We start from the raw sequence: 14761 nt of genomic DNA, 5'->3' as shown, positions 1-14761 counted from the left end.
TATGAAGGTGTACCCGACAAATATTTGCGTTTATCTGCGCGTGCACTTGGGGGTTGGAGGTTTGGGAAAAAAAATGTAAAAACATTTTTTATATACAACTTTAATTTTTCTATACTTACCTTCATTGGTATCGCATAGTGGCTAACGAGCAGTAACAGATCTTCTTTATGAGACATCAGGGGTCAGTTAGAACCCTACTGTCACCTATGAACCCCAAAGAAGCTGATGAAGCACAGACTGTGCCTTATATGGCCACACAGCCATATTTTGTATGCATGCATATAGCCACATTAGGTCAATGATATCACTACACCCCGCCCCTTTGCTTATATCAAGCTGATTGGGCACAGCTGATTGGGTGACACGGAGCTGGAAGCTGGCGACAGGAGGAGCTCCTGCTGGGTTTGGAGGAGCTCAGGTTCAGACCGGGTTCGGTCCAAACCTGAGCTCATACTTACTCGCCTAGTTCTTTAAGGGGTAGGCTGAAGTAAAGCAGAGTTACATTCAGATCTTAAGGTTGGTTCTACCCTCACCCACATCCTAAGCTATTGGTCTTTAGCTTTTCACATTAAAGGACCAACAGGGCAGCCCAAGGAGGTGGAGGAAGGTGGGGGGCAAGCTTGACTTTTACAGGAAAAGTCAAAATTTACACATAATTTAATCTGTCTATGTCTCTTGATGTACAGATTGTTTTGATGTGTAGTTTTGACTGAAGGTATCCTTTGCCTTTACATTTTTATCATATGCTTGGTATGATTGGTCCAGGTTGGTGACAGGTTCACTTTGAAGTGGAAATGCAATCATTTACCATCCTTAAGAAAATGATACATGCACAGCAACTATTCTTCAGATCAAAATATGATAAAAGGTGAAAGTGAACTTCAGAGGTCCCCCTCCTCCTTTTACCTGATCACGTGTGGCAGTAATACTGCCCGCAGTAATGGAACTGACAAGACTGTGAAAGTCCAATGCAAATGATTATGAGACGTCATATATAGCCAGATGTCCTATTTATATAGTGCAACGGTATGCTAATGGATAAGAACACTTAAAAGAGGTCAGAAAACTCTCTAAATAGATGTCTAAATGGAGTTACAACTGATGGTGTGACTTCCTAGCCTCTACTTCGAGCCATGATATTTTGGCGTACAGCTTCATGACTCCATTAAAGCCTGAGCACAGAAACAGTATCTATGTGCTAATACACCAGAGGCTACATGAGAGGCTGCAGCTAAAAATAAAAGGTTCTTCGGGGACCAGTGATTTATTCAGTGTGCTGTGTACACTCCAAGGCAGGACATTGCACTATGCTACTACTGCTCCTATCTTGTATACATTGTAGAATCATTCCACCTATTGCAATCTTTGTCTTCAGCTGGCTATGCATTTTGCAATATTGACAACTAGAATGACCGAGCATGACTTGTGACAACTACAGTGAGAGCGGGTAGGGTCTGGAACTCACTGCCGCAGGCAGTGATTTCAGCAAAAAATGTGGAATTGTTCAAGAAACTTTTGGACGATTTCTTAAGGGACCGTAATATTCAGGGGTACAGGTACTCATAAGAATGAGATCCTAATAGGTTGGACTTGATGGACAGATGTCTTTATTCAACCTCAAATACTATGTAACTATGAATACCATGGTATATAGCAGGTGTTGGCAACCTCAGCACCCCAGCTGTTGTGGAACTACAACTCCCACGAGGCATTTCAAGACTGACAGCCACAGGCATGACTCCCAGAAGATGGGATTTATAGTTTTACCACTACTGGAGTGCCAAGGTTGCCTACCCCTGGTATGTAGAGAGACTGATCTTTACTGGGTGGGGTTGAGCAATGAGTTATCATGAAATATGGCCGTCTCCATGTATATATGGAAACAACAATGACGCTGAACTCCTGGCTGATATAAAACATACAAAATCATGAGATTTTTTTTTAATGCAAGCAGTGATAGTGCCTGAATTTGCCTTCATATCAGCCTCATGCAGTCAACTAAACAGCAGAGTTCTGGCTGGGAGAAGTGCACGCAGCACAAGGAATCAGTCAGATTTGCTGCAGTGCTCAGTGCTAATAGACATGCTGATGGGGGAGAGAGCAGAGAGATGAGCTCATCAGTCTGCTGCTTTTCTTTACCTGCCCAGTCAAAGGTTTGGGGAAGACCTGTGAGTGTTACTTAAAAGAGAACTATGGGGTAAGTTTTTTCCCCCATAGTTCTTCTAAGGGTCACGGAAGGACATGTACTAGCATCCTCCCGCGACCAAAAGCTCAGTATATCGCGAGCTACAGCTCGCGGTATACTGAGATCGCCACAGCAGGGATGCGACAGCTGGCTCTGCCTATCTAGAGGCAGAGCCAGCTGTACCTGCCCCCTCCCCCTTCTGTTCCTCCAGTCAGCGCTTGAGAATCAGAGCGATGAGGGATCCCTGCAGGGAACCGTGAGTGACATTCACGGCTCTCTGCAGGGAGATGATCGAGAAGTGAGCGAGCAACGGTATGCGTTTGCTCACTTCCCGATCTATTGAGCCGACGTGTGTCAGTTTCATTGTCACACGTCGGCTCGAACTATGAGGATGAGTGATTTTCATTCCACTCATAGTTCTCCTTTAATTGCAGCAGATAAAAATCAGACCTCCTGTGCTACCAGACAGGACTGTACTATATGGCAAATCTGTGTAAATCCCAGGACTGGATGGACAGAAATACAAATCTATTGGCAGTTAAAACAGCTTCTATATACAGTGTGTGTTTTATCTATGTAATTAGCTATTTGCCTGGAGTTCAGCTTTAACATGCACTGATAATACACTGTGTTCTTTCCTTGACAATCCTTAACTGTACGATGAAATATTAACAAGAAAACGAAGATTTCTTATCTGGATTAATCCCATAGATTGTACTAAATGTAATGTACAATACCTGGCAGCCTTAAGACCCTGTCCTTCCAAAAAATTACGTGCCCTTGAAGGTCAGAAGAAAATACTAAAAGGGGTTGATTTATAAAACTTCCGCCCCTCCGTGCGCTGCCTCGATGACAGCCTATCAAGATGCCTGAAGATCCTAAACTCAGCAGGTGACCAGGTAAAGCCCGGTTAGACCCCTCTTAGACTCCTGATGTCTCATAAAGTTGACTACAGGCTTTGTCTTACTGCGCACGTGTTAAGACACATTGCATTACTGCTAACACCCCCCAACTCTGGCAAAAATCTACAGGGCAAATCTACATCTTTGTAATGAACATGAGTTACTTCATGCATTAACATGCATTGTGTTAAGGCAGCACATTTACAGTTAATGGGGTGCCATTGTACCCCAATGTGCTAAAAATGCACAGAACCCTTTTTTTTTTTAGTCCAGTTCAACTACTGTGAGGTCGCGTGCGCCATTCAAAACAAAATGGTGCTGCAACTCGCCACACTGCAGATTGTGAATTACCATAAAGAATAGATGAGAAGCCGACTACGTTTTTAGTTTAACTGCTTAAAGTGGAACACCATGAATGAGCTTTTATGGAGACTTACCTTGGTCCATATTGGCTCAATGTAAGAATCCCCATTTGATATCTGGAGAACCGCAGGGGATTGTTAAAATCACTGTAGTAGTCAGTGCTAGATACACTGATAACTGGTCTCTTCCAGCTGAGCCTTCCTGTGCACAGGGAGTCACTTGCTTGGTACCCCGGCCATTTAGAGGATACCTTGTATTTTTAATGAATACAAGGCATTCTCTAATAGGATAAGGTAAAGATTGTGATGTCATCCGCCGCTTCTCTTCACCTTGTCAGTCCCTGTGTTTTGAGGGGTACTTAATGCCAGATATGTTTCGGGGGGCACCTGATTATGTGGCCACTCTGGCTGATATATACAAGTTTGGGGTGATTCAGCCCACTGACAACCACTCATAACTGAGATATCTGTTTCGATCGGGTTGACCCTGTAATGCTAGATATAAGCTAAAGATATGTTCAAATGATCACATAACATCCAATAGAGCTGATGCTGCTGCTAATGATTTTTCACTATAATCTTTTTTTACGATCATGCAATTTTTTTTTACTGTCAACCACCTGCATGATGAAAAGACTACGGGGCTGACTGACATATCATTTCCGCTCAAATGACAGATCCAGATAATTATTCTTCAAACGTTATAATCAACTTTCATTGTTTGGTGAAAATAATATGCAAAAGTGGCGGTAGGAGAAAGTTAACATTTTTATTGGTTTAGCTGGAAAGGATTGAAAAAGATTGTTCACGCTAGATGTGAGATTTCACTTATGATATATGCCAGCAGGTTTTAGCACCTATCATTAGTATGCAGGACTCCAGCAGCCAAATCTTGCTGCAGGCTTTCCACCTCTGCCTCTGTGTAATATGCAGTCTTAGGCTGGGTTCACAGGCGTATCGAATATGTGCGTTTTTACCGCAATTTCCGAGGGCTACCTGGCTGCATCCCAATGGATACGTGTGGCAAATACGCCCCAAAGAAGCTCCTGTACTCCTTTGGGCGTAGGGTGTTTTGCAGCGCGTTCCTACGCGCTGTAAAGCGCCCAGGTGGGAGCCATGCCCATAGGCAATCATTGGTTTTCACATGTTGAGCGTTTTACAGAGCATAGGAACGCGCTGTAAAACGCCCAGGAGTGAACCAGGCCTTAGGGCTTCTTCACATGGGCATGCACATCCGTACGGCGTGAACACCCATGCAGAGACCTGCTCTTGGGAGGGACAGGTGCAGCGTGTAATTATGTGTAGCTGTGCATACATCCCTATAGGAGGACGCGGCTGCACGCAGCTACCCGCTGACCCGAACCTGCACATCCAGGTGCAGGCACTTGGACGCAGACAGACCAAGCGTGTGCACCTGGACCTGAACGGATGTGCAGGTTTAGGTTGGCGTGTAGTGTACAAGTAATTAGGTTCAGAGATCTGTGGTTATATGAATTAAGCTAGAATACATGTGCAATTTGCCTTAAAGCTCAACTCCAGGTAGAAAAGACACACATTAATGCACCTCTGTATTTATTAATGCATTTTTTAAATTTAGCCAGTGTAAGCAGTTGAATTTGACTTGCTATTAACCTTCTGCAATCCCCTACACCAGATGCCCATTAGGTAGATTGTGATCTACCAGTAGCTCTCAAAGCTGATGCTGGTAGATCACGAAGGGTGTGAATGGCGGCCCCTTTATTCCATTTTGGTATATTTATTTAGCTGTGCACACATGATTACCTATTAGCCTGAGTCTGCTGAGCCAAGCTCCCTGACACCTTTCTGGTGGATTCTGGTGGTTGAAGTGCTATGTATTACATCAAAGAATATTCGTTTACACAGCCAGTTGCACTACACTGTTGTCAAAATACAGCAAGGTGAGGCAGGAGAGAGAGTGGGGAGAGACAGCCAGGAGAGAGAGCAAGGAGAGACAGCCAGGAGAGAGAGAGCAAGAGAGACAGCCAGGAGAGAGAGAGTGGAGAGACAGCCAGGAGAGAGAGAGTGGAGAGACAGCCAGGGGAGAGAGCAAGAGAGACAGCCAGGGGAGAGAGAGAAGAAGAGGAGAGGCAGCCAGGAGAGAGAGCAAGAGAGACAGCCAGGGGAGAGAGCAAGAGAGACAGCCAGGAGAGATGAGCAAGGAGAGACATCCAGGAGAGCGAGGAGAGACAGCCAGGAGAGCGAGGAGAGACAGCCAGGAGAGAGAGAGAGAGGGAGGGAGTTTTTTTTGAGAGGAGAGAGAGAGAGAGGAGAGACAGCCAGGAGAGAGAGAGCGGAGAGACAGCCAGGAGAGAGAGCAAGAGAGACAGCCAGGAGAGAGAGAGCGGAGAGACAGCCAGGGGAGAGAGCAAGAGAGACAGCCAGGGGAGAGAGAGAAGAAGAGGAGAGGCAGCCAGGAGAGAGAGCAAGAGAGACAGCCAGGGGAGAGAGCAAGAGAGACAGCCAGGAGAGATGAGCAAGGAGAGACATCCAGGAGAGCGAGGAGAGACAGCCAGGAGAGCGAGGAGAGACAGCCAGGAGAGAGAGAGAGAGGGAGGGAGTTTTTTTTACGTTGGTAGATCTCATATAGCTCGTCATTTGAAAAGTAGATCTTAACACAATAAATTGTGGGCACCCCTGCCCTACACAGGAACACCCTGACTAGGAGAGGGAGGGGCAGCACTAGTAACCAATCAGGTGTGCTGCATGCAAATATGTTGGCATTGAACATGCTGATAGGAGGAGAGAGGGCACTGAACATGCCAATAGGAGGAGAGAGGAAAGTTAGAGGGATGACCTCATCTGTCACTTCTGCTGCTCTTTCACTCTTTAATCAGAAGGCTGGGGTTGGAGAGGAGTATAGCACTGTATTCATTAATTAAGTGATGTCATCATCTGGCTATGCTAAATCTAGAACTGGATGGACACAAATACAAATCCTTTGGCTAGTAAAACAGCTGTACTCCATCTATGTATTTAGCAGTTTGCCCTTAGTTCCTTTTTGCAGATATACATGAGCTTTCAGCATTTGTAGTAGATTGGTGTTGGTCATTTTCAGCAGTGCAGCAGGGAAGGATCCCAATAATATTGTCACAATCCACCCCACTGCTTCTCTGGAGCCGGAGCCAGCTGTGCCCGCCCCCACCGTTGTCCGTCCTTCCAATTAACATGGAAGGAGCAGAGAGAAGGGGGGAATCCCTGCGGGGAGTGGTGAGTGAGTCACTACTCTCTGGAGATTGTGAGCTGAGCGATCAGCAGGTTGTGATCTCTCAGCTCTCGGTCTGTAGAGCCAGTGTGTGACAACTGCAATGTTACATGCCATCTCTAAGTATTGGGAAGAGTATATTTTACTCTGCCAATACTTCTCCTTTAAAGATATCTACATACGTTAAAAAGACCAGAACGCCAAGGGCAGTGTAGGATGAGGGCCCCTTCCAGTGCTCTTTTATTGTCCTAATAGCTGTAAAGGGCATATTTGTAGCAAACATCCTTCTTTGGAGTGCCAGTGCTGAAGGCAGCATTCCAAATAGCACACATTTACACTTCCACAGCAATCAGTCCTGCTGAGAAATGCAGAGTAAACAAGCTAGGATAATTCACTTGTTAAATCAACCTATCTGCTGGCCAAGGGTTATTATTCAGGTGCACGACAGGTTATTTCCAGTCTTTCTCAGACATAAATAATAGATGTAGAGGCTGTGCGTATCTTTTACACTGAGACTAGCACAAACTAACCAGGTCTGATAAGTGGCTGGGAACATCACCAACAAGCAATTCCCTTTCAAACAACTGTATGTTAGGTGCAATACCAAAAGGTTTGAAGCATCTGCAATACATAACGCTAGATACAGGGGTGGACAAATCAACATGGACTCCAGGAGCCAGTGTATCCAATCTGGGAGCCAGCAGAATAGTTTAAGGCCCCATTCACACCAGATCATCTCCAGACCAAACTGTTTCCGGACCCAAAATGCATCCTAGTGTATCCCTATGCTATTTCTGGCCTCTGTTCATATCAGGGCAGTCTGTTCCAGGTCAGACCAGAAAAAAACTGCATGTCTCATTTAGTCTGGTTTGGAATGCACTGGAACTGCGGGCAGATCTGGTCCGGAAAATGGTGCGAACCTGTCCTTAGGGGCCTACTCCATTGACAACAACTAGAGAAAACCTTAAAATTTGGAGCCAGCTGCAATTTTTTAGGAGCATTGGCTACATGACTACTGGGATTTGATCAGCCCTGTTCTAGAATGATGACTGTACTGTTCATCACAGGGGCTTAATGGAATGGTTAGCATGAAGCTGCCCAGAAGATCTAAACAGTTACTAAATCCCATATAAACTTCACCATGTTAATGAGATTTCAGAAGCTGTTTTAGGACTTTTTAAATATGCAGGTTTTAAAGACAAATGCCTGGTTATCCTTCCGTGAAGTCTTTTTTTAGGCACTTCCTGTTATAGGGTGACAACTGTCTCCTTATTGTTATCCTGGGTTGTCACCTTGTCACAAGCACCCCTAATGAAGACTATAAGCAGCCTTGCCAACACACAGTGCACTGGCATAGTCAGCCGTTAATATCAGTAAATTAGTGCATTGCAATGATGCAGCCGACATGGCATTGAGGAGCCGGTGCAAGAAGTGGCTGAAGGTATCTGTAGCACTGGAATGCAAAAAGGATGAACAAAAAGTTATCCAGTTTTTACTTTAAAACCATTGCTTTTTGAATCTGTGGTAGTGTGGAAGTGATGACATTCTGCATTAGGCATACTGCATAAAGAACCACACATACTGGTAAAACATCACAGCTGTACATGGGCTTTAGCTGGCCATTCAGCTGCAGAACAAAAGTTGGCCAAACAGCGACTATAGCCAATCAGCTGCAATCACTCTGTGGCCATTCTGCCAGCCACAAACACTTGCTATCAGAATACGGTAGCCAGCAGGGGAAGCTCCTCTATCAATGTTGTTTAGCGTGCTTGGGGGGAAACAGAAAATGTATCTTGTTTAGCCCACGGGGCTGAACAAGAAGAATATTAATGTGTATGGGCAACTTAAGGCCCCCTCATACTAAACTTCCATCCTCTCAAGTTTGCATGCTTAACTCTCCTGCACCAAGATCCATTAAGCTAAAAAGGAAGTCTATGGTCCAAGAGGGAGTCATTTTTATTTGACCTCTTTAGCCGTGGAGTGTAGTGGTGAGCTGGGGATTGGCGCAAACCTAGTTTACCCGAGTTCTTCCACGCCTGCTCAAAACTGTGGCTACCGCCCCAATCAGTTCCTGCAGTTGCGGTAAGGGCATTCCACCACCCCTTTGTGACAAATGGCTGCAGGGAGGGGAATGCCCATGCAGCAACTGATTGGACTGGGAGGAGGGTTTGTTGGTCACAGTTTTAAGCGGACTTCGGCAAACTCAGGCAAGCTGGGTTCTCACCAAGCCCCAGCTCATTGGCGAGCATAAAGGACAGTCATTTGAAGCTACATGTTGGGACTTATCATGAATTGGTTTAGTTTTCATTTAAAAGGTGCTGTGGTGCTGTGTCTTTTTTATTTTTAGGTCTATGGTTGTCTAACTCATGACTCCAAGCAACTGTAAAAAAAAAAAAGCTCTCCAGAGCACTGCACACCACTGAGGAATTTTGTTTACTGGCAAAGCAAAACCAAAAAGAATGAAAAAAAAAACACCTAGCTGAGCTCACATTTTTCTGGTCACTGCCTCCACATTGTTGTGCAACCTGTGCAGGGTTAAACTCAGGGGGAGTGAGCTGCACACATGTCAACATTCTGCTGACTTGCTAAATGTTCTTATCCTGCTACAGAGAGCTTTGTGTACGAACAGCAGGAAAGCTGACAAAATGCCCTACGTAGTGCGTGAGTGGGAATAATGTACTTTCTAAGAACAGGCTTATGTGTACTATTGTATTCCTCTATTCTCAGTGTGTAAAGTTGGCTGTGTGCTTCCTGCGGTTACACTATATTGTATAGAATGGGATGAATATAGTCTCTGACATGGCTGAGACTTGCTCTATCGCATTTTCTATTTGTGGTTTTACAACAATGAGGATTACGATGATAATAATATTAGAGGTAGAAATATTTTTGCTGAACTGAGTCAGTTCCGTTTCATGGCTATTTTGGGGAGCAAAGGACATGTGCTTCCACCAACCACAACAGACAATGTTCTGAAAAACTAATCCATACCCACTATTTCCAAAACTAACAAAAATAATATTTTGGTATGACAAATTATATGGGCCCACTGGCATTGGTCCAATCCATTGCATTTAACCCCACCTGCATTGCATTAAGTCAGCCCATTCATTAGATTTAGTTGCTTAATGCACGATCAAGGACCTAATATCGTACCTGCTGCATTTTTTTGTGCTTTAGAGTGCTACCTTGTGTTGCAGTGCACAGAATTGCATTTGCCTTGTGTTGGTGTGCTTTAAAAATAAATGGCAACACACTAAGTTAATGGTCCCTGTATGATGTTCTATATATTAATGGTTGGTATTACAGTACCCATGGATATAAGGCTTCCTGTGATCTTCACAAGTCTGGTTAAAAATAAAGGCAACCATGAGGTATAACTGGCTAAAGAATGTAAAAATACAATATTAAGAAAGTATTGAACGAAAACCTATTGTACAGATCACTTAAGAACAAAAGTACAGAGCACATATTAGACTTTCCTTTGGAGCATTATACCCATATTCCTGAGAACAGAAAATGGCTATTCTAAGCCTCAGCTTTAAAAAGAAACAGCGAGATGTTAAAGGAAGCCAGTACCGAGAAAAAATATGAAGGTTGCCATTGCTTACTTCCTTCTCAAAATGTCAGTTCCCTGGTTATCTCTGGTTTCAACTAGGGATGCACCGATACCAGTTCAGATACCAGTGCCGATACTTGGCATTTTCATGAGAACTACCAGGGTTGCAGCTGGGACCTGGCTCTGGCGCTCCACCACTGTCCTGAAATCATTAGTCGATATTGTTTTAGAAAAGCTGCCACATGACAATAAACAAAAATGTATGTATCAGTATCTGTGAGTACTTGGGCAAGTATCGGTACTTGTAAAACTGGTATTGGTGCATCCCTTTATATACGTTTATAAAAACAAAATCATACATTAAAACAGAGATGTACAAATCCCAGGAGCTCCGTGTGCTCCTTACAAATGACAGCTGCCTCCTAACTTTTGAATTTTTCTCATGTCTAGTTTTGAAACTCGAAAAGTATCTGTACTCGCATCGAGTACGGTACTTGATATCGGTGCATCTCTAGTTTCAACACTATCTGATTCACTGACTTGGAAATGGCAACCACAAAATGAAGTCAGAACTCCTGGCACTGGTACAGTACATGCATGTTCTCAGACAGTTCAGAAGATACTGGATAGTCATGACAACAGGCAATTTTCAGAAAGACATGTCAGCAATGCACTTTTTTTTAAATTAAACAATATCTTAGATTTTCCTTCCTTTTTAAGAAGAAATCCGAAGTCAATTGTTTTAGTCTGAAAATAGATGAATGAAAATGTCAGATACTACAACTGATTGTTTATCCTGTGATCTCCTCTGACCTGATCCTTGTGCTCACAAAACACAGTCACTAGGCAGGTAAATGGGTACGTTTCAGTAGAAGTTCAAATGGTCCTTAGACAAGTTAGAAAGCCTTGTGTGTATGTCTGTATGTATTGCCTTACTCTGCAGTGCATTGCATAATAACAATTCCTTGGGTGACTCAGGGATTTAGAGCTGAAGCCTGACCTAAAGACATCTTCACATGGTTAGATAGTGCCTACACATCTCACTGTCCTTTGATGTATTTAGGAAGCTTAGCTCTAGCCACAGACATTTGGCAATTGTTTCCATATTTATGCATTTTGCAGACATCTTTATTGCCACCCCTGGAGGGTGAAACCTTTTTAACTGGTCACAAAGAGATCAATGAGCCCAGCACGTTTGCACAGGTTAGAAATAGTCCGCAGACATTTTATAGGCAATCTCACCCCTGAAACCTGTGCAATATTAGCACAACATTTACAGATGCAGCATTGCTACCTAAATTAGTCATTTTTCAGAGTCCTTTTTAAATTAGATTTTCATCTGCATTTCTATAGTCTCCACCTTTTAGCCATACAATGCCTACAATGTCACAGTGATCCTCAAATACTAACTGACCTAAATAGTAAATGCCACTTAACAGGTAAAAGAATATAAGCTATACACAATGCAAAACATTAATTTGCTCTAAGAAAGATGGAATATAAAATGTAATACTTACGATCTAGTCCATTGATGTATCGCATTGTAATTTCACAGTGACCCCATACAGCGCTAACAATAGGATAAAGTTTTTTCCCTTTGAGTCCTCTGAAGGCAACTCCTAAATATTGTCCATCTACTATGAAGCTAAGTGTCCCCTCATCCATATCTAACACTACCAACAAGGAGTCTGGGAGTACAAAGGATTCATCGGGTTCTAAAAAGGCTGGATATGTAACGCCAGGTTGGTTTTTACAGTTATGATATAGTTTATTTCGTCCTAGGTCCCAGCCCCAAGACTCACTATTGCTTCCTACCAGTGAAGTATATCCAACAGAATGTAATGGGGCATCAGCAGTTGATACCCCAACAACAGCATGGGTTCCTCTTTGCCTGATGGGCCAATGCATCTGCCAAACGTGAAGGCCCCTTGTATAGCCAACTTTCCCTCGGATGCAGTCTGTACTTTGTGCAACTGGGTGTCGATGGAACGTCAGACGGTCATCCTCTTTCACAAAAATATTCAAAGACCGATCTTCATTATTCCATGAATGTTTATACTGAACGTCCACAGTGGCCATAGGCATGTCCAGCAGCATATCTAATCGAGCAGGCTTGCAAAAGTCTGGGCCCCTAAGTTCTCGCTTGACTGGTCTGTAAGGTGGATCCCGTACGTCCACAGACTTGATGCTCCCTGAGATCTTTTGACCCATTTCTTGTCTGTGGTCTAACAAAAAAGGGGCAGGGTAAGGGAAAGGGAAGGTGTTCCTGTATTTTCTTCTGTTACCTCATGAACACATTTTATCTGGAAACCCCATCACTTGACCATCGGCAGTCGTCTTTGGAAGACCTTCAGCAGAACGTCACTCTTCACAGACTTTATTCCTGAAAGAAAGTAGCAGAATATATAAGCTCAGATTGAAGCGACAGAGGAGGGATTACACACAAAAACGCAGATCAATAACCTCAGCCTTGGACTACATGTTCCTAAACACTGTTTATCTTACAAAACTATCGTTTGTCGGACATTGCTTAATTCTCCTTTCACGGCACATTATTTCAAACGCAAACATTCATTTTGTGCTTTGTCTAAAAGGGCCAGCAATAAGAGATATAAAATAGATTTTCCCACACAAAGCTCAAAAGCAAAAAGCTGGGGCTTTTCAACGTTAGCTGGATAGGATCTAAAAATAAATGTTTTACCGTAATGTGATAAATGTGAATGTGCACTGTTCAAAGAAACAGCATGTCAGCAAAGGTTTTGTCCAGCAGGGCACTTTCCTTAATACCTTGACACTGCCAGTCAGGAGAGACTGCAACTTTGCTAAGACTTCAGAGGCTCCTTCTTGAGATGTAGATACTCCATATATCTCCTTGCCATCAGCTGTGGCTGACAGTTACACTCATTCTGGACAGACTCTGACTAAGTGTCCGGAAAACAAAATGTGCCTGAGAATGTACAGAGCGCACAGTGTGCTTCACAGACAATAACTTCCTCTGATTCATAATGGGATACAGACAAACAGCGCTTTCCTTCCCTCCACCCCTCTACATCAGTCTAGCCAAAGCCTCGCCTTTGGATGTCAGAACATTATTCACATACTTCTAACTAACGGTTCTGCATTGGAGATCAGAGAACACATTTTTCTGGTGCTGTGTCAGATATAATATTTTCCTTATACATTCTGTGCTGCAGTCCTTAAAGGAGTACTCATACTGTCTATACTCTACAAAACTGTGGATAAGGGCTAGTTCACACCAAGCGCAGAGCAGATCCAGAGCAGAGCAGGTGCAGACCGGATCAAAACTGCGTCCAATGTATTCCTATGGTATTTTGAGCTCCAGTTCACATCGCAGCGTGCGGATGCAGAGCAGGTAAAAAAAACTGCAGCAGACCCTATTTTACCTGCTCTGGATCTGCAAACGCATCAAAAATGCATGCAAATGCCTGGAACGCACTGAAAGCCCATGTTAAACTACAAAAAAAAATATATATATTTTTGCCAAAAACGCATCTAAAAGACTAGCGTGCGTGTGCAGAAACCTGACCGGATCTGCTCTGCATTTGGTGTGAACAAGGCCTAAAGAAGAAGTATAGCATACCAATAAATTATTCCATTATTGTTCAAACACTTGCAGTTTGATATCATCAGCACAAGCACTGGTTGCTGGACTAAAGTAATACTGTGCCTATTTCACTTTCATTTTTCTTTTTCATAACTTGAGCAATTTTCTAAATATGTTTTCAGACCACAGTCTATACAATTTGTTAAAAGGAGAACTATGAGGTGAGTGCTTTTCACTCACCTCATAGTTCTAGCCGACCTGTGACAATGAAACAGTCACAGGTCGGCTCAGTAGATCGGGAAGTGAGCGAACACATACCGGCGTTCGCTCACTTCTCGATCCTGTCACGGCAGAGAGCCGTGACAGGGAAGGGGCTGGATTCCCCCCTCCCCGATCCTCCAGCGCTGACGGGGGCGGGTACAGCTGGCTCTGCCTCTAGATAGGCAGAACCAGCTGTCACTCACGCAGCTGGGCGGATCCAGACATAATTGTCGGGATCCACTGCAGCGTCTCAGTATACCGCGAGCTGCACCCTAAGCTCAGTATACTGAGCTTAGGGTGACGGGAGGACGCTGGTTTGTGTCCTCTCGTTACCCTAAGGAGAACTATGGGGAAAACCCCTAACCCAACAGTTCTCCTTTAACCCTAGATTTTAAGTCCCCGAGAGCAGTGACTATCGGTTGCCCTTGTATTGCCTCTTGTGTCCATGTTGTAAAGTTTTACTTTTTAATTCATTTTATGTATAGTTTGGCCAACTCTGGACATTTATGGGTAAATCTTTCAAAGGAAGTGTGAGAAGGAGCTGTTGCAGGTGTTGAGAGTAGTGACAAGGATCTTTGTATCTCAGGCAACATAGAATCATCTCTCTATCCACTTGTTTCTCAGGGACTATATGGTTGTATGGTATGGCTATAGAAAAGGTAGACACTGTGCTGCCATTACAGCCAAAATAAACACAAGGTAAA

General features: G+C 43.7%; 1 protein-coding gene across 2 annotated transcripts in view; it reads right to left on the bottom strand.

The window, feature by feature from the left end:
* Positions 1–14761, bottom strand: part of SPSB4 (splA/ryanodine receptor domain and SOCS box containing 4) — a 149615-nt gene that overhangs the window by 68928 nt on the left and 65926 nt on the right. Inside the window, exons 1-2 of one of the 2 annotated variants that reach the window (XM_018556058.1) lie at positions 13019–13206; positions 11749–12614 (exon numbers count right to left, since the gene is read on the bottom strand). In XM_018556058.1, coding sequence (XP_018411560.1) covers positions 11749–12442 — 694 coding nt within the window. In that variant the 5' untranslated portion in view covers positions 12443–12614; positions 13019–13206. Of the gene's footprint in view, positions 1–11748; positions 12615–13018; positions 13207–14761 lie in introns of those variants that run through there. The other variant, XM_018556057.1, reaches the window with a different exon arrangement.

The sequence above is a fragment of the Nanorana parkeri genome, unplaced genomic scaffold (genome assembly GCF_000935625.1).
Source record: "Nanorana parkeri isolate BGI_ZX_2015 unplaced genomic scaffold, ASM93562v1 scaffold223, whole genome shotgun sequence".
Taxonomy (NCBI): Eukaryota; Metazoa; Chordata; class Amphibia; order Anura; family Dicroglossidae; genus Nanorana; species Nanorana parkeri.
Note: the sequence above shows the minus strand (reverse complement) of the source record. Positions and strands in the feature narration are given on the sequence as shown.